The sequence below is a fragment of the Pseudogymnoascus destructans genome (genome assembly GCF_001641265.1).
Source record: "Pseudogymnoascus destructans isolate 20631-21 unplaced genomic scaffold scaffold_13, whole genome shotgun sequence".
Taxonomy (NCBI): domain Eukaryota; kingdom Fungi; phylum Ascomycota; class Leotiomycetes; order Thelebolales; family Thelebolaceae; genus Pseudogymnoascus; species Pseudogymnoascus destructans.
The window spans coordinates 72,944-97,592 of NW_020167532.1; the positions used below are offsets into that span (position 1 = coordinate 72,944).

Below are 24,649 nucleotides of genomic sequence, written 5' to 3' on the forward strand. Positions count from 1 at the left end.
ATGTGCACTGCTGTGGTGTGGTACTGGTGAGAGTATACCCAGGGATTGTACGTACATACTGTATAGTACTCGTAGGTGAGTATAACAATGGAAGCTTCTATCCACTCGATTCGTTAGCCTCGTCCTCTATATAGTTACTTTAGTATTAAGTGAGTTGTAGAAGTGCAGTATAGTAGAGTAGTGGTAGTAGAGTAGTAGTAGAGTAGTGGTAGTAGAGTAGTAGTAGAGTAGTAGTAGAGTAGTGGTAGTAGAGTAGTAGAGTAGTAGAGTAGTAGAGTAGTAGAGTAGTAGAGTAGTAGAGTAGTAACGGAGTAGCAGAGTAGTAGTGCAATATAGTACCAAGTAAGTATCTCCTCTACTCTTCTGTATGTGGAAGTGTATGTACTGTCGTAGTGTAGGTACTTTCAGTAGTGCACTTTGTATGTGTACTCTAGCCAATCTGCGTATCACCCAATCCTGAGCATTTGCACCCTTTCGCCCTTGTACTTCCAACTTTCAACACCCACTACACCACATTAACCTACCTGAATGAGACTAAATCGAACTAAGCCTGTTGAGGTCCCTACCCACACCCACTCCACCTTGTCACCTCTGCCGCACCGCCTTACTACCCATATCCAAGATCATCTTCAATCATCGCTCCTTCCCCTACACATCCATCTGTACCGGTGCCGACGACCTCGCTCGCTCTGCCGCTGTCACGGTCTTGTTACCGTCACATACGCCCTACCACGAAACGCATCCTTCGATTCGAAGCGTCCCCGTACACACTCGTCACCCGTCACAACTGGTGCGATCAATACATCCCAGAACTCGCAGTTACTCTGGCGACATCGTCCACCTCACCATTACGACCCTGAAACCCACGACTGCACACAACGCAGACATACACATACCCAAACGCTCCTACCTTTCGCCTACCTAGCGACGGTTGCCTCTCGCGCGAAAGCAAACTCTGGGTCATCTTATGTGGAGATAAGCTGGAGGTCATATAGGCAGCTTGCATGGCACTATACGGTTTGCCGCCTATTGTTGTTCCGTGGAGAGCCTTTCGCTGACAGGGGACGATTTCAGGAACCCCGACTTCTACACCTACAACATCTCGGATCTTCGCCTTGACAAGCTTTTTGGCCTGACCTCGAATCACGATATTTGCAATCGCTCTTCACGACCACGGCTGTGAAAAACAATAAGTCGAACGACGCGGGGCCTTGGCCGACGGCCTTGACACACGGCGGTTGCCATATGATCGGTCGAAATGATGGCAGGCAACTTCCAGCAGATGGGGAATGCTGGAGGTAATCCAGTGATGATGCAACAATCACAAGTACAGTTTCAGGCGCAGCAGAGGGCGATACAAAATGTGCTCCTTCAGAACATCCAGCAACAGACACAGACGGCCACCTTATCAGGATGGCGCGCCAACATTCCGATCACAGAGCGCTTGGGTCAAGTGTGGCATATGTAAGCGTCTCGGGAACTCGCATTCATCCCCGATTCTCATTATTCGATGGAGCGTACCGACGCTTGAACATCACGACTAACAAATAATAGTGTCACCCAGTTACGCTTAACCAATCCCAATAATGTGACACACGACATACAAAAGATGTGCGGGTTGGCGTTGAATTTTGAGAAGGGAGCCTTCGAAAGTGCTGCGGACAGAGTGAGCTACCACAATGATTATTTGCGCCGAGTAACTTGCTGACTGGAAATTTAGGATGCATATTTGGCTCAGCTTCGCGACAAACTCGGGCAATTAACGACGGCACGAAATCAAATATCAATGAACGCACAAGCAGTACTCCAAGCGCAAGCACAAGCCCAGGCCCAAGCGCAAGCTCAGGCTCAAGCACAGCAGATGGGGATGATGAACCAAGGAGGCATGCCGGGGCAGATGGCCAGGCCTAATATGGGTCAACCGGAGGCCCAGCAAACCTATCAGCATCTACAACATCAGATGCAGGCATCGCCACTCCCACAACAACAACCCCAACCGCAACAGGGAACTATGGGGATGGCTAACAATATGCAGCCTCAAAACATGTCTCAGGCTCAACCACAATTCCATGTACCCATGCAACAGCAACAATCTCAACAGTCGCAGCAGCAACCTCAGCCTGGTATGAATAATCGCCCGCAAGGCGCGCAAGCATTGACACCGGCGGAGCAAGCAGTGGTACTCGAGATGACAAATAGGCATATGGCCGCTGCCTCGGAGGAGGACAAAAATAATATACGCATGAGCATGCAGGGAAGAATGGATCCGGCGACATTACTCCGCTATCAGTCTCAAGGAATAGATCCTTTGCTTTTGTACTATCGCAACCAGGTAGTGAGTCGCCTACGACAGGAAAAGCTACGGCAACAACAACTTGCCAACCAGCAGTCGGGCCAAGGCATGGCAGCCAACAGGCCCCAATCTGCGGTTCCAATGCAACAGCAACGATCGGGAAATCCTAATGCCGTTGGAGGCCAAACTCAGGAATCACAGCAGCAGGTAATTGGTAATGCCGATTTTGGCTTTTTAGGGGGAGTCGACCCTCAACACCAGAACGCAAATCTTGTTCAAGAGGCGGGGCAAATCGGAATTCCGCAAAATGCCCAACAGGGGAATACCACACCCCAACCGATCGCCGGACTGCCGGGTCAGGGTGTAACACCAAACCAGCGTGTTGCGCAGAACCCCAATGTGAGGGCGCAGCAGCAGTTCAACGCCCAACAAGCTCAACAGGAGCGCATAAACCAAGCCGCTAATGTACAGGCACAAGTTCAGGCTCAGGCTCGTGCCAAAGCTCAGCAAATGGGGCTTCACGGTCAACCTGGTGGCATGGGACCTATGCCTCCAGCGCAGAGCCCAGCGATGAACACGTTAAATGCCCCTCTCGTCAGAGCGCCCCAGCAGAATCCTGGAGCAGAGAATCAGTTGATCCAATCTAGCCAAGCACACTTTGGACAGCCTATCGACCCTCGATTCGCCGCGGCAATGAACCAGCGGGCCGGAGGTAATGGACAGAACGCCGGCATTATGTTCCCAGCAAACATGACGCAAGAGCAACGCGAAAAGCTTTCAGAATTACCTGCAGATAAGCTAAATGAGGTTATTGGAAAGTGGAATGAGCGGGTCGTGCCGCCTGGGCAACATGGTAGGCCAATGGGGCCAATGCCAGGGAATGGCCAAATGGTCCGACCCAACCAGGGAATGCCGCAGGCTGGGATGAAACAACAAAATGTAGCGAACCAGATGGGGGCTCAGTTTTTGCCAAATGGCCAACCAATTCAACGTCTTAACCAGCAAATGATGGCCGGAATGAACCCGCAGCAGCAGATGCTCATGCAGCAGCAGATGGCGAACAGAATGTCTCAGCAACAAGCGCAGGGCCGCAATGTGCCACAGACCCCAATGGGAGATGTGGCTGCCATTAACCAAATTGACCACATGGAGTTCCCACCACAAGCGGTTCAAAATATTCCACGACAGGTACCACCGGAGATCAAGAGATGGGGCCAGTTGAAAACCTGGGTTGCTCAAAACTTTGGAAACATGCCCCAGTTATTGGAGCAAGTGAGGCAGCTTCAAAGGATGCACTACCAAGGCCTCGTCCGCGCCAGAATGACACCACAGCAGCAGCGTTTTCAGCAACAGGCCGGCAGGAACATGAACCAAGCAGGCGGCCAGCCACAAATGGGCGTAAACCCTGCGATGGGAGCTCCTGTTGCCCAGATGGGCCAGCCACAGCCGCAACAGAATCACCAAATAGCACAGAACATGGCCAGCGCAGCGACCGTGTCCATAGAGGACATCCAAAAAGCTAGAGCGCATCCAAGCGGAAGATTGGCAGGCATGAGTGACGATCAAATCAGGGAAACGTTAGTCAAAAATCAATTGCTGAACCGACAACGGCAGCTGGCGCAGATACAACAACAGCAACAACAGATGCACCAGGGATTAATGCCCCAAGCGACTGGACAGACTGGCCCTATGGCTGCTGCGCAGCATCCTGGTGGAGCACAACAGCCCCAGGCTCAGCAAGGGCAGGCAGCGCAAGGACAGAAGATGGCAAGGCCTCAGGGTGGACAACCAGCTGTGCAGCCGACACGCCCACCACAAGCTCAGCCGTCAGTTGATGTGAAGCAGCCTACAGCTGCGCAAGCGCGTGCCGCAAAGGCTAAGCAGCCAGCGTCATCTCCACCTCAGCCTCAACAAGGCAAGAACTTGAAGCGAGCTAGTAGTGATGATGTTGTTGAGGTTCCGAATCCAAATGCTCAGCAAGCTGCCAGGCAGACTCAGCAGCAGCAGGCGAAACAGCAACAGAAACCCGGACAGTCACAACCGCCCCGGTTCAATCTCACGGCAGAGCAGGTGGCCTCTCTTACTCCCGACCAGAGAAAGCAGTATATCCAGAGCATGCAGCGATTCCAACAGAACAAACCCCAAGTTGGCCCTCTTCCTACGCCAGAAGACATGACGCTATTCCAGTCCATTAGACAAGAAGAAATCTCGAAATTCAAGGCCCCTGAGGATTTGCCGATGGATCAAATCACGAGGCAAGCTGTGGCGAATAAGTTGGTTAACACAGCACCGAAGCTCTCAAATGTCTCCAAAGTGGCGCCACGCTGGTTCGCTATTACGCATGATGAGAACCGATTGAGAACCTTCTTCCGCACTGTAAGTTTTAGCCTATATTTCCCCCTAATAAACCATGACTAACCCATCCTAGCAAATCAAAGTCGCCCAACAGTTCGAGGATCCGTCAATGCAGACCCCAAAACAGACCTTTTCTATGGTGATGAAAGATGTCGACGAAGCTTTGAACATTGCCCAAAACATGATTGCGGATGTGCTTGTCAAGTACCCTGGCCTGTCAAGATCGCAAGGTGCTGCAGGTCCAGCTACTGGCCAGCCTCCAGCCACTGGCTCTATACCACAGCCATCAGTGCCACTCAATGCGGCCAATCTTCAGCAACAACAGCAGGCCTTGGCGAAGCAGCAGCAGCAAAACAAGGCTCGCAACCGCTCCGTCAGTAAATCCCAGACACCGGCGGCACCGACTACTTCGCAACCGCCATTTGCCCTCAACTCGCCGCATGGTGTGCCTGTCATGTATGGACCGCCGCAGATCGACTCTACCCAACTCCATATCCCGCCCAAGAAGAAGAGGAAGAACAGCAACAGCTCTCCACAAGCTGCCACCCAGAAGATCCTTACCCCGCAAGCTACTGGTGCGCCGGATATGCGTCAAGATCAACAAGAACAGATGGGCGAAGTTAAGCAAGGGCCAAAGATGTGGGCATGCCCGGAGACCGACTGTGACCATTTCTTCAACGATCAATTTGCGACTGAAGAGGAGCTGGAGAAACACAAGGAAGAAGAACATCTTAAGCCTTTGAAGGAACCTGTAACGTTTATGCTAAATCAATTGTCGCGGATGGTTGGCCTGGAGGAGGATGGAACGACGAAGAAGAGCGAGACAGCAGATGGGGCCGCTGATGTCGACAGCAAGGGTGCAGCCGCTTCTGTAGTGCCTATGAAAGCGCAGGCTAGCACGACCGGAAAGCCTAGCCCCGCCACGTCCAGTAAGACGACAAAGCCATCCGATGGGAAACAAGGTACACCAACAGCGAAACAGGCTGCTGCCAAGGGTCAGCCTGCAGCCAAGGCTGAGCCGACGCCAGAGAATCTATGGGCGAACTCGTCTGTCAATCCACAAGACCTGCTGCACAATTTCCAGAAATTCGAGACGGGAGCTGGGGGCGCCATCTCGAACATGGACGTCTATCGCTCCATTACGCCGAACGACACGCCAGAGTCGAGCAAGGATGGGCTGTCTGAGCCTAATAGCGATATCACGGAGGGCATGGATCTGAATATCGATATTCAGTCGAGTGAGTTTGACGTCAACTGGATGCCCTTTGGGGCGAGCGTCGCGGACGACCTTCTCGGATTCGAAGAGATCACCGTCGGCGGCGTGGACGACTCGGTGATGGTCGACTCCGACCTGTTGGCGAACAATGATTCCCAGTCCTGGGACCAGTTCATCGACTTCTCAGCGCCGGACAAGCCGTTTCCGTTTGATACATCGTTGTTCGGGATGAACGAACAGGATCTGTAAGAGGATGCATCTTTATTGAAAGAAATTTAGAGGATGGGGGGTTCATTTTGGGAGTTATTTTGATGAGTACTTTGTTTATGAGGGAATATCTTGGGTCGATTAGAATTTTACACGGGGCGCGGGAATTGCGGTATCAGTTGGATGGGGGATTAAAATTTTTGAGGCGACAGCGCGGCGTTCGGTGGGTGATTGATCTACTGTATGGAAGGGAAGCTGAGCGCGACTGTAGGAAGGAAAGTACGGTTACTCTAGGGGTGTATATTTTAGTTTTAGCTCTCGGGCCGTGACGATATTTCTCATGAATATTCTTAATGATCTATATATGGTTTTAGGCTTTGAGTTGAGCAACGATGATTCTAAAAAGTGACAGGTTCGAAATTCCCCTGCGAGATAGGGGTTTGCGACTGTGCTACATGCTTTAAATATGACATCATGTGACTTTGAATCAGCCACAGATCGCTGTGGCTGGGTCGATCAGGGTCGTCCCCAGCGGCCTAGCAGGGTTACTCGGTAACAGCCGAATGAGCGTGTGGTTCTCCCCCCATCTTCTAGCATGCTTACGCGACTGGAAATACGTAACTTATTTATCACTGCATTACAACTAAAGTTCTTCTCACAATATTATCCGCGTTTGAAGATTCCCTTTTACTTGTTTGTGTAAGAGGAAGTTCCTGTAAGTATATCTTATTCTTTCAATCCAATTGTTACGGCATTTGGCACACACGAGAGGATTTGGTGTTGTGCTTTTCTCTAAAACACATGGCTAACGCGTGGGGGATATTAGGAACGAGACACAACGCGACGCAGTCCCAGAGCTCACAACATCCGCCTTCCCACCACCACCACCTAATAAACCCCCCCAACTCGCCCCGGTCCTCTCTCTCTCCCAAAACAAACAAAATGGAGACTCCCAGCCAACCAACCCTTTCCCGCATCGCCCTCGGCGCTTTGGACGTCAACAAGCACCTCAATTCCCCGCTTGGCAGCCCCAAGAAGTCACCAGTCAAGAAACACAATTTTGTGTTTACCGATGATGGCGCGGAGCAGGCCCCGGTGGCGCGGAGCATGAAAGAGCGGTTACTGGAAACTGAAGTGCCGGTGCTGAGGGAGACGCCGGTACGCGTTGTTGAGGCTCAGGTTTCGCCCAGAAGTGAGAAGAGGAAGGAGGCGCCTACGGATGTTGGGGGACGCGAGGAGGAGCGTGTTAAGGTTGCAAGGATTGAGGGGAGGGAGATGGGTGGGTTGGGTCTGGCAAGTGAGTTGGGGGGGGTGGACGCGGTGGGGATGGAGGGGGACGAGGGGCTGGAGGTATGCTTTCCTATCATATGCCTACGGTGCGAGGACCACCTGCTCATGATAATACAGTCAACTCAAGCAACATCCGTTTGCGCCAGGACACCATCAGCTTCTCCAGAGGTTCCACTGGGGACATCACACTCAACAACCCTCACCTCCCCCGACACAGTCCCCAACTCCGCAAGAGAATCACCCACCCCGACCGCCCAAGCTAACACCACCGACTCCGAGCTCCGCCAGGTCCGTTCCCTCTTACCCCCACGATATGAAAATCTACTAACCCCCCAAAGAACGCCTCAGCCCTCCGCCTACGCCTAAAATTCGCAATGTACAAGCTGAAAACCAACCAACACGACATCCCCCTCTCGCGCCTCGAACTGCTCTCCCCCCTCCCCAAACGGACATCCCCAGCGCGCCCCACCACCGCGATTTCCTCTCCTCCCCACGGCGATGAGTCAGAGGAGGAGCCAGGGTCTGCGACGCCGAAGCCGAAGCATAGGCAGTTGATGGATCTGGATGTGGAGGGGCTGTCGCTGGAGAAGGTGGAGATGCTGACGCCGCTGCCGAGGCACATGCAGGTGGGGGTGGGGGCTATGCCGGGGGGGTATGAGGAGTTAACTAGTAGTGGAGTTAAGGGGCGAGCGGCGGATGGCTTGTTGAGTTTGATGGGGGTGAGGGAGTAGATGCACTTGTGCCTTGTGCTCTGAGGGCGGTGGTGGCTGCTAGTTGTAGCTACCTGGGCTGGGTGGCGAGAGGAGGGGTTGTACAGCACTGATGATAGTTGCTCGGGGTCGTTTGGGTTAGGGCTGCATATACGTCACGGCTGGCTTGCTGTGCGGGTTCGGGAGGAGGTGGGAAGGGGATGGTGTTTTGGTGTCTTCTTTGAAGTTTAGGGGGGTTGCATATATGGGATCAGGTAGTGTACAAAGTATGCCTTGGCCACTGATATAGGGGCGGACTTGCTCGGCTGAGCAGCACGGGTTGTAATAGTACGTTGCTCGAAGTGATTGAAATCAAAGTTCAGAAATGATGAGAGACGCAGCACTTGCGAATCCCCCCACATAAACTTTTACGCGCCCCCATCTAAATCTCTAGATCATACGCCTTGCCACTCATATAGTCCGGCGGCTCTGGATACTCCAACCTCCCCTGAAGCCCCATATCAGCTTCTCCCTCCTCCCCCATAAATCCATCAAGGCCATAATGATCATCATATAAGACCACATGATCCCAATGCGGGCAGCTAAGGCGCTCACAATGCCCCCTATCATCGCTAATATGCGGAGGCCCATTATACACCGGCACCGGCGCCTCCATCATACCCCCGTAATGCGGCTGCAGCATCTCGGGCTTCGTCTCGAAAACGGGAACTACGCCGTGTTTCACCCGTTTGTGCTGGATGAGATCGTAATCCCGGGAGAACATCCAGTCGCACCCCCCAACGTCGCAGGGGATGTTGCGGACGGGGTCTTGCGCGTAGTTCGTTCCGGTTAGGGCATTGACTGCGTCGTCCATGACGGCTTTCGCTTTCCGTGGCTTGGCACCAATGCTATTTTTCTTGACGCGGCGCGCGTTGACTGTGCTTGGCAGACCGAGATGCTGGGTGCGAATGTGGTCTTCGAGGTTGACCTTGGAGACGAAATCCTTCCCACAGGCGTCCGAGCCATCCCACGCTCGAAGCTTAGCGGACTTGCTGAAATCCGTTTGCCCGCAGATGAAACGCTGCCCTTCGTGCGAGGTGCGCACGTGGACGTCGAGGTTGTATTTCTTGGTGAACGATTTGTCGCAGCCGGGGTAGGTGCATGGGATCTGTTTCCGTGCGGGAGAGGAGGAGATTGCGGCGTGGAAGGTCTCGATGTGGCGTTGTAGTTCGCGCTCAGAGGAGCATCGCAGGTCGCAGAAAATACAGTTTGCGTGCTCGTTGCGGATGTGGTTGGCTAGTTGGGTGTTTGTGGGGAAGCCGGCTGGCTGCGATGCACCTTCTGAGGTGCAGACGTCGCACCAGAATCGGAGAGCACCGTGGAGGCGGTCTTCGTGTTTTCTTAGAGCTCCGGCTGAATCGTATCCTGCCGTGCATTGGAGATTCGTGGTTGGATCGATAAATGTGCATGGGAATGGGGTCAGTTTTAGGTGGTCTGATCGAATATGACGTTGTAAGGTTTGATGCTTCCGGAAAGTCTTGGTGCACGGCGGATATTCCGTGCAGCGAAAGCGTTCGTGTCCTCCGTGAGCCGCCTGGTGTCTTCGAAGTCGTGTAGCCGTTAAAAAACTTTTTGTGCAGCCTTCCCAGTCACAGTGGTGGTTCCTTTCGTGCGTGTGAGATCCCTTGATATGCTGCTTCAAGTGTTTTTCTTCGATATACGCTTTATCGCAGTCTGGATATGTGCATGCAAATGGACGTTCATTCGTATGTGATCGGAGATGAGATGCCAGGCGAACGGGCCTGTTGAACGTCTTTGTGCAACCTTCATAGGTGCATTTTATGGTCTTTAGTTCTGATGGGAATTTTCGTCGCCGTGGGGAGAACGGAGTCTGTGGAGTCTCTGTAGGCTCGGGATCCTCATCATGAGAGTCATCGGATTCGCCATGGTCCGAATAATTGTCATCGCCGTCGCTATCAGAACTGAAAAATGCAGGATCTATTACATATTAGCATCTGGCAGAATAGCAATGGGGTTAACCACTTCGCAACTTACCAATAGCAGACGACTCGATCTTTGCTCTTTTTGACGTGCCACGTAGAGTGCGGGTGGCCTTTCGTTTAGCACCGCTGACTTCCATTATGCTGCCCTCCATAAATTTGGTCTACAGCAAAAGTGTTGTTGTCATGACCAAAACTCTGTCCGACAAAGTTGACATAATTTTGCGGTTGGCACCGAGTGGTTGTGGAGGTGACAGAATATTTTGGGACAATGAAGGAAGGCGGTGAGCCAAGTTCTTGTCGCAAACCTTAAATTTTGGCGCCAAGCTAAGGTATCTTGCTGAGGAGCGTAAATTCTTTGAGTGCGGAAGAGCCCCATCAACAACTGCCACTCTCCACGACTGCTCTCCGAACTCTACAATTACATCCTCTCAAATCAAAAGCGCTCAAACTGTTGCAATATGTCTGACGCTGGAGATGATTACGGCGGAGGAGGGTAAGTGCACATGGGGGACTAATGAGGTCGCGTTCTGCCAGCCACCGGCAGCGCGATCGCGATTGACCCTTCATTACTAACACAATGGCACAGAAACTCCCCAGCATACGAGGATGAGGAGCCCGAATATGACCCAGAAGAGCCAGAGCCATACAACGGCGAAGACGAAGTTGCCCAGATTGATGACCTCCAAGCTGCACAGAACCCCGACCAGCTTCTTGCGACTGGTGAGCACGGCGTTGTGATCTCCGGCGACCCATCAGCAGGTGCCGCTAAAGGAAAGGACAAGGCCCCGAAGGATAAGAAGATCGCGAATGATCAGAGGACAACCACTCCGTACATGACGAAGTATGAGAGGGCGAGAATCTTGGGCACAAGGGCGCTGCAAATCAGCATGAACGCACCGGTTTTGGTCGATTTGGAGGGCGAGACGGACCCACTTCAGATCGCCATCAAGGAACTGAGGGAAAAGAAGATCCCTCTGATTGTCAGGAGGTACATGCCGGATGGGTGGTAAGATTTTACGCCTCGATTTGTTCTGTATAAGTGCTAACCTATCTCTTTTAGGTATGAGGACTGGACCTGTGAAGAACTTCTCACTTAAGATTTGGCTCGGATGGGTCCTTTCTTCAATACTTTCTGATTTTTTAGCGATGCATATGATAATGGGTTCTGGATGGAGAAAAAAATGGCGTTCTGGACACGACTGAAGTCTGGTCTGTACATCACAATGAAAACACAGGAGGCTTGATCGTACACATATTTTGTATTTGCATGGTTCATACTGGTCCTAGTGCTAAGCTCTAGTCATTCACATTGGCCCTATTCACTACTTTGAGAGACGGGGAATGAGTAATCTGAATACAAATGAACACCTTTTACAATAGGCTTTTTATGGTAGTTGATGTGGTCTTCGAAGAACGTGCATGAAGAAGTAGTTGTGATCATAGCCCTGTTATTCCTGTCAGCTTGTGGTCTTATGCTTATTGAGCTGCCACACTGGCTCTTACCTTGGACTTTGCAGTCTCGATGAAGTTCTCAGGCAGCAACTGGCCATGGTTGTAAAAGTTATTGGCATCGCCCTGTCAAGTATCAACACCATATGTTACCTTCTTAGGAGCCACCAAGAATGAGCACTCACCACATCAATCAGAGCCTCAAAGCCCCCCCCCATTTCTTAATCAGCTCCGTTGCATCCCACTAATCATACTCCTCCTCACTCCTCAAGTACCCCCCAAAAGCCTTCTTTCCCCAAGGACAGTTCTTCGGGTTGGAGATTGGCGCGAAAGCGCTGACAGTCTTATACATCCCTGGGTTCCTCAAAAAACAGGAGGTCGAGATTTCACGAGCGAGAAATAAATGATTTCATCATGGTACCGATCTGCTAGCTTTTGAAAGTTAATCGTCGTGACCAACTTTTCGCTTCGCTCAAGGCTCTCATACTCGCTCTCAATTTGGGGGGCTTCTGGGTCAGGAATTGGCTCCTCGAGCTCCGGAGGAATTGGGATCCCTTTTTGTGGAACCGGGTAATCATCTTCTTCCGGGCACGCTCTTCCTTCCGGGCCTTAATTCCTGCCCTAAGAAGCCGATTCCGGGCCTGGTTTAAGGCCTGGCGGGCTACCCGGGCTTCTTTAGCTGCGAGCTTTTGGGCTTGACGCTCGGCTTTCTGGGCCCGAAGCTTGTGAGCGTGAGCAGCTTGGTGCTCACCTCCAAACTGAAGGCGGGCCCGGCTTCGGCTTGCCCGCTTCTTCGACTCCTCAACCTGCCGCCGGGCAGTCTGTAGGTCAAGCTCTATAAGCTGGCCTGAGGCTATGGCCTCTTCTATTCCGGTAAGCCAGTTCCCATAGCTCTCTTTTGAGGGGCTACTAAAGCCCTCCGGAACCCGATTTTTCCAGTGCTGTAGCCCCTCTTCTACCCCCCGAAAATTTGAGGGTTTTGGGGTAGAAACCCAGATTGGTAGGGTAGTAGGCGTAGGCGTACTGTAGGCGTAGGCTGGAGTAGGTGTGTAGTTTTGTAAGGGCTGTATTACAGCTTATAGGCCAAATACCAGCTTTCTAGAAAGCTGGTATTATAGTAGACCCTTAAAAGTCTGCTTCCGAATGTGTGTGAGATCTCTCATGAAGGATTGTAGGTCGTAGGTAACGTCTATATCCCGTATAGCTGCGAGCACAGCTACCCTATGCCAGTGCTTATAAGGCTGGAATACCCCGATATGTAATGGCTGTAAACGTGTGCGAGGTGTGAGGGGAAGGTGTATATAATGATGTTGTGTTCTTCTGCTGTAATGACGAAGTCATGGCTTGTATGGCTGATGTCATAGTAATAGAACCCTTGTATTCTCTAAGGGTGTATGCTTAGCAAAATGCTCTAGCCACGAAGAGCAAGCTGGCTGTTTGAAAATCCAGAGTCGGAGAGTAGTACTAGCTCTGTGCCTTCAAGGTTGATTGATGTAGTACCAAGAATCCATATGTATTTTGCCTGGAATGACTTTTCCTACTGCAGACACAGCCTCGAGGATAGTAATAGACGTACGGTTTTCAGGGCTTGGAGTATAGAGCTCATTTGCTACTCGTGGCACAATAACCCTCTCACCTCTAGGTTTCATCCATATTCCAGATTGACTCCGGCTTTATATTATTACACCGTAGTATAAACTCAAGGTAGTCTCGAAACCAATTTGTAATACTAGACCCATCTTGAGCTTTTGTACGTAGCTGCGTAATTGGCTTTGTAGTAATAAAGTGGAAGTCTTAAAGCTCATTCCATATATATTTTGTAAGCCAGCTCTGTGAGGGTGGTGGCTCCGGGCTCCTGTAACGGGGTGGTGATGACCGACCGTTACAGTATATATAGCGTGTTACACGTATTCCGGGGCGAGCCAGAATATTGTAGTCTTTTTGGCTCAGTGGGATGTAGCGCGAGCGTAACCGTACATCGTTACAGCTCCGGAGCTTACAGACAGCAGTAAATATCATAGCTCTCGTAGCTCCAAGCCCTAGGTGATATTGCTCTAGAATCCATTTCCTAATAGCTTCTGTCTAGGCAGTAGAGAGCACATTATTCTTACCCCCTTAGGGTAGCTGCTAGCCTAGTTGGCGGTGGATGCGTGAGCGTATAGTTGATGTAGGAACCTTGAAAATCCGACTTGTAGTAGTTGCAGTTTCAGAGGGGTTCTCTGCTAGCCATTCATAGGCATTTGATAGAGGAGTCCCTTCCATTAAATGAATTACATAGATTTACTATATAAAATAGTATGTGTAGCTATTGTAGAAGTTTTATTATGGAGTGGCGGTGAACAGACGGAGCGCACATTGCTTCCTGTCGCTTCGGGCGCGTTTTACATTGCTTACTCCAACCTTGAGCGAAGCGAAAAGTTGGTCACGACGATTAATGTTTCAGCTGCTGATTTTGTAGTGACTCGATGCCCATCCAAATGCTTGAGTTTGCGACCTTGATTCATCTTTGTCGTTATTTTTGGTTGCATATTTGTATATTAGAGGAGTGTCCATGGCTCCTTCCTCGCGATGAAGCCATCTTCGAAATCATGTGATAGTTGTAGGCTAAAAAACACGCCATCCAAAACAAATATAACCCAATCAACTATCCCGTAGACCCTCGAATGGAGAACGCTTGGCCTGCTTGCCAGCGGCCCCTTCACCCGCCTCTATCCCCCTCTTAATCCTAATATATGCCAACTTCTCGAAGCGACTGAGGCCTTTCCACCAATGTCGCCCAGCTTCATGATCGCTGATCCGTTCCAGAAGGTAAACAACCGATTTCCGCACCTCGATGTCCTTATGGAATAACCCTAAAGCTATATAAAACACACCAGCTTGATTCGCAGGACAGACGGTAAGAAGCTGGCAGATCTCGTCATACGTAACTGCTGCTTTTGAGAATGCAATGTATATCTCTCCCGAGGCGGCTTGAGTCAACTTCTGAGCTTTCAGGCGGTCATGAAGGTGATGCAAATCTATATATTTCTGAGGCTGAACGGTGAAATATCGAGCAAGATCCTAAGAATATCAGTGGGAGTAAATATTGGGAGTGACGGTAGTCTTACCTTGATAAAGCTATAATAGCTTCTAGTATTACGCCATCCTTCAATCCTGCTTGCATTTCCAGCAAGTGATTTTTGCCTTGCCCCTTCATCGCTCCAGACGTAGCCGTGTCCACCAGTGCCATCAGTGTGTTTGGAGATTTCTTCACTGCCTATATACAGAGCACTAGCACCATACACTGTTTCCTCAAAGGCTGCTGAAATTCGAGCGAACTTCTCAACCCAAGCTCTCCACTTTGATCGTACAGAATTTTCACCGTGTCGAGCAGCTATGCTTTTGAGAACATCAGCCATAAACGCAGCATCACCGGTTGGATCAGCAGACGTTGGCGTAGTAGATGTAGCCGCAATGGTATGAGTTGAAAACTGTGGGTTCTGTTGTTGGAAAAAGACCAACCCTTCAGTTACAGGGGCTTGCTCAATCCGAGCGCTTATTTTCATCCGTCCAGTCGGAAGATCGCATAGGACATCCCACCATTCTGGGTGGTTCTCAAACGTCGGGTTCGTCACACCGGCAATGAAACCTGGAACTTTGAGGAGGTCATCGATCTTGCTCAAATCTGTATATGGGAAGGCATGGCGTGTGAAGCCGCGAAGGATACCTCCTGATGCTAATGCACAAGCAGCGAGAACTGCTTCAGCAACTTCACCAGAAGGTCTGTTGTGGCCTAAGAATATAACCCGCTTCTGAGTAAGAATAGCATTTACAAGGACGATGATAGGATGAGTATATGCCCCACCAGTGGTAAGGTGTGAGTGTAGAGTGAACGGCTGTGGGTTTTTAGCGTGAAGATCCCCAAAGGTCTGTATGAGTTTAATCATTGAGAAGTCGCCAACTGTTTCTGGCGCGATCGCAACCGGGACTTTGATTGGTATCGGAATCCCGTTGTAGATGACCCTTGTCTCGAATTCGTGAGTATCTCGAGGCACAGAGTATTCGGAATGCCCTTGCTGGACATGCGCTCTCGTACCATTTCTGGTGAGATCCGACTTCTTCTCCGGGCTGCTATGTCCAATTGCTGCAGTTTTAATCGTTTCTCCTCGGTCTTCAGCCATCCTTATCTGAATCATCTGCTCGAACTTCTCCAAGAAGAGATCTTTATTCTCGCTCGTTTGTAGTAAAGATTTCTCAAGGAGTGACAACCTTGGCATGAGCGAAAGATCCATGGTATTTACTGCGTCGTATAAAACAGACAGAGTGGTTGGGCGGGGAGCCTTAAAGTACTCCTCTAATGCTAATAATAAAAGGGGCTAAACAGTTAGTAGCTGAACAGTATGAATCGTGACAGATACCAACCTTATAAATATGTAAGAATGGATGCCTTGTGCATATCGCCATAGCCTTCACGACAGCTCCTCTCTTGGCTGTTTTATCTTGCTTGGTATTCACCAAGTTTAAAACGTAAATAAGCGGAGGCCCTTCGCCTCCCTCGTCTTCACTCTCTTCTGAGCTGTCGCTATCATCATCTGAGGGGTGATTTTCCAGGTCCACTTCGTCCTCTTCGTCCGCCTCGACTAAGCCTTCCGCAATATCCTTCCTCCTCTTCCTTCTCCGGCGCTTTTCGGCCTTAAGTTCCGCCTCTTCCTCTTCCTGGCTCGTATCTTTATGCAGGAAAAATATTGTCCAATCTTGGTTCCGCACATGCGCCTGGTCGGGTAACATAAGTTCTGCCAGCATGTGTTCGTCTCCAGTTATGGCTACTGGATATTGATGTTCCATGACAGGTCCCCGATCGATATCAAATGACGCGACAAGGATGTACTCGACATGGTTCTCAGTGTCTCCGCGTGGGTATTGTGAACGCAACTTCCTCTGGGAATGCGCATTGGGGTTGAACTTCACTAGAGACTGTGACGCATGTGGTGAAATGTCGCTCGATGGTGTCTTTGCTCTTTGGGTAGAGTTCCATTGGGATTGCTGACTATCGTCATGCGCAGGGGACTTGGATATGTGCGAATGTTCGGAGACTTGCGATGCGGCGCGAGACGAGGGAAACGATGAGAGTGAAGTTCGTCTGTTTGCGGCACTGCCATGGGAGCTTGTAGTGCCATTTGTAGAAGGGCGATAAAGAATACCGCTGCTAGTCGATGTAGTCGCCATAGCTAGTATGGGGGCCTGAGTGCGAACCTATATTCGCTTCCAGCCAATTTGTATTAAAGATGTGTGAGGCGCATTGGCAGGGAAGTTGATGCGCGGTGACGATAAACGAATGCAATCGACGAGTCCCACCTGGACAGTGCGACTGTTGTAAACAAATGTATACAATATTTAATCAATCCTGAATGTTGAATAAGTCTTATTAACTGTCTTGAGTTCCTTCGCAATCAGTTTTCCAAATCATGCAGTGCGTATTTGGCCCCTGAAATGGAGTCATTGTGTCCGTGCCTGGAGCCTCGCGCCAACTCCCCACCAATGAGCAGCAGGGGGGTATAAGGCTGAAGTTTACACGTGCTTTAGCTCTGTTTACCTCGACTCGGTCTAGCCAATTGGAATAGGAATGCGCTTGTCTGAGGGACAACACGGCGACGACGACGAGACGCGCCATTGCGACGATTCATACATCTTATCAACTACGCCCTTTTACGCCTCCGACGACAGGCTTATATTATAACCAGTGAACCGAACTTTACATATCGATTTGTTATTGAGAAGCGACTACCAAGATGGTGAGCAACCGCAACTGCCCTCCCCCAGTTTGCAACCAGGATCGCTCCTACCCAAAGCACCGAACTCAAATCCAAGTACTAATCCCCACATCAGGCTGCCCAGGCCTCCTACAAACCATCTCCACTCTACTTCAACTCTCCTCGCACATCTCCCTTCCGCCGCCCAGAATCTCCGGCCTCACCATCGCCGTTACGGAACTCAACCAACGCACCTTTGAATGGCCCGGCGTCGTCGCCCTCGAAGCAAATAAACACCCCCTCCAAGCTACACTCCAGTATATCCACACCAAGCACAGATACCTGGACGCCCCGCGGCCTCGCACCTGTGACCACCCCGCGCCGTGAGCCAGAACGCTCGCCCACGCGCGGTGCAGAGTCCAACCCCCGATCCGGGGCTATGCTCACGGACCGATTCGAATCACAGATCCGCTCTAGCCCGCTCAAGACCGAATCAAGCCCTCAGATCAGCCGCTCTGCTCATACCTCCCGCAACATGCCTGATGCCAACGCCCTCTCAAAACTGCAACCTGGCCAGGTTCGCGAGCTCCGCGAAGGATTCCAGATCCTAGACCGCGATAGCGACGGAATCGTCAACCGCGAAGACGTTGCTGATATGCTGACACAGCTTGGGCTCCCGGCGTCTGCGTCCGACCTGTCGAGTTTCTTCCCTCCAAGCCAGTCGCAGACGATGATGATGGCGACTTTCTTAACCCAGATCTCAACCATGTTGGCAAACCTCAGCCCGTCGGACGAGTTGCTGAACGCATTTGCGGCATTTGACGATGATGATAGCGGCCAGGTCGATCTAGCAGAGATAAAGGATGCGCTGCTACATACGGCGCCGGAAGCAGGCGAGGAGATGTTGACGGCAAGGGAGGTAGATAGGGTCATGAGTGGGTTCAGCGGAAGGAGAGCGTTTGGGAAGACGATGGTGGCGGGCAAGAGAGGCGAGGTGTTTAAGTACCAGGATTTTGTGTCATCGGTTTCGGGTGGGAATAGTAAGGACAACAAAGAGGGCCGGGACGATTGAAAGGCTATGTAACGAAATACAATGGGACTCGGATGGAAATTGGAATGGTATACGATACCGAGTGGCGTTTGCGGGTTATATCTTGTATAAAGGCTAGGATAACAGTGCGGGGTGCTGCGACTTATTAACAAACTAAGATACTTTCCAAGACCATTGATTCCCGCCGTGTTGCTTGACGTCTAACCTGTTGGCATCTTCGGGCATCTGCCAGATTAGTGATATTTCTCCTGTGTTGTTGCATGCCCATTCGACATGAAACCGCCTTGAGTAGAGTAGATAATCTTATATGCCACCAATGTAATTCTGTTCTCCACAGGGTTCCAGAGTCAACAAGGCATAGTCATTACGAAACTTCTTTGATCATAAATCTTCATTTCTCATAAATCGTTGCTTGCTACATGAAGTGTCGTATATCTGAACTTTCTCTCGTGAAACAAGGAGAATAGTAAATTTTGCTATCCAATCGCTCAATGCAACTAGGCCGTATATCATAAATCTCATCATCATAATGCATCGGGCGGCGCCACCTGCCACCACCTCTAAGATGCCTTGGTGTCCCATGTACCAACCTTGCTCATAGTCCTTCTTCTCATCTGCGCCTGAATCTGGATTTCCATCGACTCAACGCCCTTCTCAAGCAAGAGATCCTCTTCTTGATACCGCATCTCCTTCCGCCTCTCCCAGTAGTGCCACAAACCAACAATAAGTAGTGTCAATGGGACGGTCACCACCCAATATATCCAAAACGATTCCGACACGATAGGTGCCTCTGGTTTGACGTCTACCACGCCATTCTGGAAGTTGAAAAACGACATGGAGAACATAGACGCCAGGAATGCGCCAGGCAGGAACAGGGCTCCGAGAAGCGCAATCGTCTTCTGTGCGCCTGAGTCACGCTTCGATGCGTGCGCGAGCTTGCGCTGCTCGCCTGCCATCTGGAAGTTCAGCTTGCTCTCTCGCTGCGCGATGATGTTGTACAAGGCGCTGCGTTGGATGGCAAGTCGCTGCAGCGTGGTGTAGGCATAGCTATCGATCCCCTGCAGCTTCTTGCGGTAGAACTCGTGCCGTGAGAGCATACTGGCATCCAGCTTCTTCAACTCGCCCTGCCATCGCTCGCCGCTTTCTGCAGATGACTTGAATAGCTCCATCGCTTCATCAAAACTTTCGAGGATCTGCATGTACGCCTTTGGCCGCTTCCACAGTACTTGACTGTGGCACTCGACAAGGTGTCGATTGATGAGGTCGAAATCCACCAGGCCGTCTTGGTCGACATAACTCTCCTTGTCATCAATCTCTTGGCGCATACTAACGGCGTGCTCGAGCTTTCTCAGCCAATCTCGCGCCTCGCGTTGCTTCATATCCGTTTTTGAACTCATGTCGTGGCTAAAGATGATCGTGGGGAGCAACATTGGGTGACCAATTTGCAGCGCGCACGCCTTGAGATGGCGCACGCACGCAACTATATCACTGCTCGATGTCCCCTTACAGTATCCCATCGTCATGCCTCCCCGCATATCATGGGACAGCATCAACTCCCATCCTCTCGTGAGCCCCTTCTTCCTAACATCGCTCTTGCGGAATAGGATCTGCAAGTGCGGCCTCTCCTCATCCTGGTCGAAGGCGGCCCAGAAAAACGGGCCAACGGCGGATGTGCTCTCAATTCCGCGGTAGGGAAGTCGCATCGTCTCGACCATGGATACATAGGCTCGCTGCTTCAGACTGATGTACTGTGGTGAGAATGTTTCGGGGTGGCTAGCATTCTGCTGCAGGATCATGCGCAGGCCGGCAACCCGAGTAACACCTACTGGCAGGATTGGAGGCTGGAAGACACCTTGCTGGTGGAGGAAGTTTTCAAGTTCGTTGGCGGGCAGAGGTTCTTCTTTGACAGTGTTAAGAGTCGGGTCCTGGCGGGTTGCATGTTAGTTTCTGTTGGCAGAAGCGACTGGGAATTGGTTAAGCTCACCGAGTAGGAAAATATCTCCAGGTAGCTCGTCTCTTCGGCCACAGGTTTCGACTGGCTGACATACTCTCTGAACATATAATCGTCCATCTTGCCTTGCCGTGTGTTGGCCAAATAGACAGCCTTGCCGATAAAGCAGTAACAACAGTTAACGATATCGCTCGTCACCACTGCGTAGAGAAAGGCGACAACATCGTATTGTACGGGGTGAGGAAACAGAGCATGGAGCAATTGCGCAGATTCTACCATCTGAAGCTACCCCATGTCTTCCCCCACTCTGGGATCAATCGCAGCTCTCGACCGTTGGTGGCGGGAGAGCTAATGCGCGAGGCTGAGCAGCACAAAGGATGTTGGTTGGTTGCTGGGTGTGATGGCGCTTACTGTGGATGCCGAGGGATCTCGTTCTCGTAACCCTTATGAACATCACCCCCAACCAGCCACAAATATTAAGGGTCTCGTACATTTGTGAAATGTCGGCAATTGAATATAGAAACCATTTCTGATATATGTATGTCTATCTATCTATATCCGCCGCTGACTTCCATCCATATTCGTCCGGTCCTGTCCGCCTACCTAACCCTTCCCAACCCCCATTCGCATCATGTAAACATGCCTCATTGACATGGTATAAAGCCCAGGACCAACTCCCACCCAAATGCAAAGTGCAAAACAAAGATGCAAAATGCAACCTAACAAACCAGAGATACGCCTATGCTGAATGCCCACTGCGCTTACGGGTCTCATTTCTTTATATTTACCAACTGAGTTCCTATGCGCGCTGCTTCAAGTATGCAACGAGAAAGTTTGCAAAGACTTTTCGGTCATTGGAGGTCGTCATCGAACGGATGATGTCGGATCCGTCAAAGCCCATGGATGGGAAAAAAGATTGCTGCAGATGCTCAATGAAGAGCATTCCTGTTTTGCTATAGATGATTTGCTGTAAACCGGCAATCTCAGTAAGTACCGATTTAGCTTGTGCGTCCTGGTATGGTCGGAAATCGGGATTACGGAGAACTTCCCAGCAGACAGGGTTGAAGCGGTTGATGAGAAATTGATCGAAGCCCGGGAAGGCTGGAGTAGGAGCTGGTGTAGCTGTCTCCGGGTAATGGGATGGAGTAGCCACGTCCGGTCCTCCCCACAGCTGCGCCATCTTGGCAAGAATTGAAAATGCCATGCGGCTCGCGGCAAGGTGGCCTGTCCCATTGTTCACATTCTTTGCCAGTGTCTCGACAGAGATTAAGAGAACATCGAACAAACCTTGATTGGTCTCGCTAACAAGCACAGACGCCAGATCATTATTGAGAATGACCTGGAGGAAAGTCAGGTACTCGCGTCGGAGCTCCCCAAGCTGGATCTCGTCATCAGTTCCCGAAACTGCCTCTCCCAAGCTGTTAAAAATTCTCATGAGCAATGGCGATAGGAGCGAATCAAGCACCCCAATTATTTCCGTTTTGAAGCCAAAGACTACTTGGTCAAGGACTCTCAAGAACATAGCCATTTCGTCTTTAGAAGATTCCGTTGAAAGCAGGCCGCTGATCCAACGAGGAAGTTGTGGTAGAAGTCTGGCGCCAACCGCTCCGACGAGGCGTGTGAAAGCAGACCTAGCAGCCGTTCGGATTTCAGGTGGAGACTTCAAGGATTCTAAAGCAACGAGAATGGCTTCAGCAGCGCGATCAAACTCCTGTGAAATTTCATCTGCCGGGGCCTTGCTTCCAGCGCTGCTTATTCCTGGTGTCCAGTCCGAAAATCCATGGGCGAGTGTCCCGAGCGCCATGATGATATGGTGGATTTGCAAGTTAGCCTGAGCATTTCCATTTCTGGCCGCAGGGAGCGCTTGCTCCATGTTCGCGAAGAGGGGCTCCAGTACCATTCTGGCATATAGAACCTTCTTGTCGACTGGGGTTGTTGACGTGGACGCAATAGTTCCAACTGCTTCGAATAGATATAGCTGGCTGGTGAAGACGGCGCCCGCTGAGTGGTCGCTCTCATCAGAGGACATATCATCCTCGTCATCAGGTTTGGGGACTTCTGCCTTGATGACAAGAAGATCACTGATCGAGGTAATGACTGTCTCAGCGACATTTCCGAGTATAGCTCTTAGGTGCTTTACAAATCGACCGAAGAGGTACCATGAACGCGTTCTGACGCGGACGTGATTGTGGTGAACCAGCGCTACAAAGTGCTCCAGAACTTGAGGGATGAATGCTGACTGATTCTCAAAGAAAGAGCAGTATCGTACACAAATCTCCATGTATTGTAGCTGAATAGCTGGGTGGTTATAAGATGCGATACCTGGACAATGTTAGCGGTAGCTTAACGGATTTGATAATTTGAACTCTTACCAGATTCGATCATCTTTTGCATCATCGCAATCAAGCGTTCTGATGCGATACTTGAAGGCTGGCTCTTCGCATATAAGCCGCTGTTTGGAACAGCAAGCTCACCAAAGAGGTACATCTCGTGCAAAGCGAGGTCGATGTCCCTCCAGTTGACCCCAGATCCACGCTGCTCGATCGACTGGAAAGTATTTCCGACAACATTGCTCAGGACGTCAATATACAAAGTCTGATCAACTGCAGCGACAATTTTCTGGAGAACTTCAAGTCTCTTCCTCAGTTCCATAAATTCTGCCCCATCTGTCTCTGTAACTTGATCATCCCAAGACGCCGTATCGTCGTATCTCATCTTTGTAATGATAGCGCTAAGAATGGGCGAGAGCATAGAGGAGTACTGCGCAGGTAGAGGCTGTGCGCGGCGGAAAAGGGTGAGGAGGTCTGTGAGAGATGGGATAACAGTTGAGCATGGCTCGTCGTACTCATCTGAAAAGAATCGTAGAAGGTGAGGGAGGAAAATCACAAGTTGTTGATCAGCCTTAACACGTGTTGGAGAGCCGTCTGCGCTTTCTTCCAAGGCCTTGACAATATCGAATACGGCACCATTAACAAGCTTGGCTACAGCCTCTGCAAAGTCGACATCGTAGTCAGATCCAAAGCGGTTTGCCAATGCTGGGCTGGCAACAAGTTGAGAAACAATGTCGCCCAAGTTTAGGAATTCAATCATATCCATCTTGTCTCCCGGCTTCATTTTCTTGCCCACGGTTTCCGTCAAACACCCTATAGCAGAATCTCTAACCTTGTCCTCGCCATTGTTCGGGGTAACTCTTCCAATGAACTGGAGGAGGATGGTAAGGAAGTTTTGGTTGACAACTAGAGAGATATCGATCCAGTTAACCCAACGCCCAATAACCTTGAGGCACATCTCAACCAATGTATCGTCCTTGCCCTGCCAATATGTGAGAATCTCCTGCCACGACGTAGCTATCTTTGGAATGTCACGCTCTCTGAGTAGGTCCTTCAAGTCGTTGTTACGTTTTTGGTCTTTGCCGGCCCGGGAAAAGAATACATCGGCGATTTCATCGTGGACAGAACCAAGGATGCGGAGGTATAACGCAGTGCCAACTAGGTTGTCGCACGAGGTGCTATTCGGAAGACATGTCATGGACAGGAAGTCGGAAAAGAAACTTTCCCATCCCCGTTGGTATGAGAAGGCAAACACAGATGTTAAGGTTTGCGTCAGCTTGTTTTGTAAACTCGCAGAGTCGGCCTGTTCCTGGCCGCCTGATCCACCATATACACGGCGAGAATATTCGAGCAAGCTACCCTTCAGAAAGGTCAAAGACGCCTGATCCAGATGTTGGTGTGCAACAGCATTATTAACTATCTCAATAGAAACGAGGCGCACAACCTCTGATGCCTGTGGTGTGCGGGTAAAAAGTGTGAGGCATATTTGCCAGCCGGAGACATCCCCACGGAGCTGATTGAGAAATTCGAAAGCCTGGCCCTTGAGTGCTTGGCTTGATGTCGGGTCCCAGGCGATTTGAATCGCGTTTTCGACCTTGTTGTGAGAGCATGTTAGCGAACGTTAAAAGGTCATGAAGGTAGTTCATAGTGGGGGTCGGGTAATTGGGATCCAAAGATAATAAAATAACGCAACAAGACCCCAAAACGAGGAGGAGGGTATACCTGTGTATCCATATGGCAGCAGGCTTCCGTAGGTCAGCTGAATAAAAGTTGTATGTCTAGGTATAGACGGGGTTGTGGCTGCTATGTGAAATGCAGCTGTCGATCTTCAGTATCCAGCATTGTTTGTGGGATATCCGGCTACAGAGACATAGTTCCGCTTTGTTGAAGTAAACAGGTATTCGATATACGGAGCGCCAGATATTGGCCTGAAATGATATAAGACAAGTTTACTGCCTAAAGTCGCCGTAGATATGTGGGACAAAGTATTCTTTGTATTTGCGTTTCTATTGTGGAGTAAAGTGCGATTTATCGCCAAGACAACTTCACCCCACCGCGCTTAAGTGATCGCGTGAGTTAGCTACCG

The 24,649-nt window shown here is 50.6% G+C and overlaps 9 protein-coding genes across 9 annotated transcripts; 4 read left to right on the forward strand and 5 right to left on the reverse strand.

Moving 5' to 3' along the window:
* Positions 1–461: 461 nt before the first annotated feature.
* On the forward strand, positions 462–6,653 carry VC83_05199 (uncharacterized protein). The gene is made up of 5 exons (XM_024468823.1): positions 462–1,017; positions 1,075–1,464; positions 1,555–1,666; positions 1,721–4,669; positions 4,722–6,653. The coding sequence occupies exons 2-5, from the start codon at positions 1,259–1,261 to the stop codon at positions 6,111–6,113; spliced, it is 4,659 nt and encodes a 1,552-aa protein (XP_024323337.1). The 5' UTR covers positions 462–1,017; positions 1,075–1,258; the 3' UTR covers positions 6,114–6,653.
* Positions 6,641–8,092, forward strand: VC83_05200 (uncharacterized protein; the record flags this gene model as incomplete). The annotated part of the gene is made up of 4 exons (XM_024468824.1): positions 6,641–6,786; positions 6,898–7,421; positions 7,479–7,649; positions 7,700–8,092. Exons 2-4 carry the CDS (start codon positions 7,014–7,016, stop codon positions 8,090–8,092), a joined length of 972 nt encoding a protein of 323 aa, XP_024323199.1. The 5' UTR covers positions 6,641–6,786; positions 6,898–7,013.
* Positions 8,023–10,762, reverse strand: PZF1 (Strongly-conserved Zn-finger binding protein (TFIIIA)). Its single transcript, XM_024468825.1, has 2 exons — positions 10,106–10,762; positions 8,023–10,048 (listed from the first exon to the last, which is right to left on the reverse strand). The coding sequence occupies exons 1-2, from the start codon at positions 10,203–10,205 to the stop codon at positions 8,493–8,495; spliced, it is 1,656 nt and encodes a 551-aa protein (XP_024323200.1). The 5' UTR covers positions 10,206–10,762; the 3' UTR covers positions 8,023–8,492.
* RPB6 (DNA-directed RNA polymerases I II and III subunit RPABC2) lies at positions 10,512–11,150 on the forward strand (the record flags this gene model as incomplete). Its single annotated transcript, XM_024468826.1, has 3 exons — positions 10,512–10,546; positions 10,640–11,059; positions 11,114–11,150. The coding sequence occupies 3 exons, from the start codon at positions 10,512–10,514 to the stop codon at positions 11,148–11,150; spliced, it is 492 nt and encodes a 163-aa protein (XP_024323201.1).
* Positions 11,151–11,372: 222 nt separating this feature from the next.
* Positions 11,373–12,665, reverse strand: VC83_05203 (uncharacterized protein; the record flags this gene model as incomplete). Its single annotated transcript, XM_024468827.1, has 6 exons — positions 11,373–11,375; positions 11,469–11,498; positions 11,557–11,628; positions 11,924–11,934; positions 11,990–12,538; positions 12,626–12,665. The coding sequence occupies 6 exons, from the start codon at positions 12,663–12,665 to the stop codon at positions 11,373–11,375; spliced, it is 705 nt and encodes a 234-aa protein (XP_024323202.1).
* Positions 12,666–13,755: 1,090 nt separating this feature from the next.
* VC83_05204 (uncharacterized protein) lies at positions 13,756–16,938 on the reverse strand. The gene is made up of 3 exons (XM_024468828.1): positions 15,904–16,938; positions 14,610–15,857; positions 13,756–14,562 (listed from the first exon to the last, which is right to left on the reverse strand). The coding sequence occupies exons 1-3, from the start codon at positions 16,705–16,707 to the stop codon at positions 14,143–14,145; spliced, it is 2,472 nt and encodes an 823-aa protein (XP_024323195.1). The 5' UTR covers positions 16,708–16,938; the 3' UTR covers positions 13,756–14,142.
* A 109-nt stretch (positions 16,939–17,047) lies between these two features.
* Positions 17,048–18,441, forward strand: VC83_05205 (uncharacterized protein). Its single transcript, XM_024468829.1, has 2 exons — positions 17,048–17,273; positions 17,368–18,441. The coding sequence occupies exons 1-2, from the start codon at positions 17,271–17,273 to the stop codon at positions 18,301–18,303; spliced, it is 939 nt and encodes a 312-aa protein (XP_024323196.1). The 5' UTR covers positions 17,048–17,270; the 3' UTR covers positions 18,304–18,441.
* Positions 18,442–18,671: 230 nt separating this feature from the next.
* VC83_05206 (uncharacterized protein) lies at positions 18,672–20,545 on the reverse strand. Its single transcript, XM_024468830.1, has 2 exons — positions 20,267–20,545; positions 18,672–20,207 (listed from the first exon to the last, which is right to left on the reverse strand). Exons 1-2 carry the CDS (start codon positions 20,510–20,512, stop codon positions 18,843–18,845), a joined length of 1,611 nt encoding a protein of 536 aa, XP_024323197.1. The 5' UTR covers positions 20,513–20,545; the 3' UTR covers positions 18,672–18,842.
* A 229-nt stretch (positions 20,546–20,774) lies between these two features.
* Positions 20,775–24,632, reverse strand: LOS1 (pre-tRNA nuclear export protein). Its single transcript, XM_024468831.1, has 3 exons — positions 24,286–24,632; positions 22,606–24,157; positions 20,775–22,555 (listed from the first exon to the last, which is right to left on the reverse strand). Exons 1-3 carry the CDS (start codon positions 24,295–24,297, stop codon positions 21,033–21,035), a joined length of 3,087 nt encoding a protein of 1,028 aa, XP_024323198.1. The 5' UTR covers positions 24,298–24,632; the 3' UTR covers positions 20,775–21,032.
* Between the last annotated feature and the right edge of the window lie 17 nt (positions 24,633–24,649).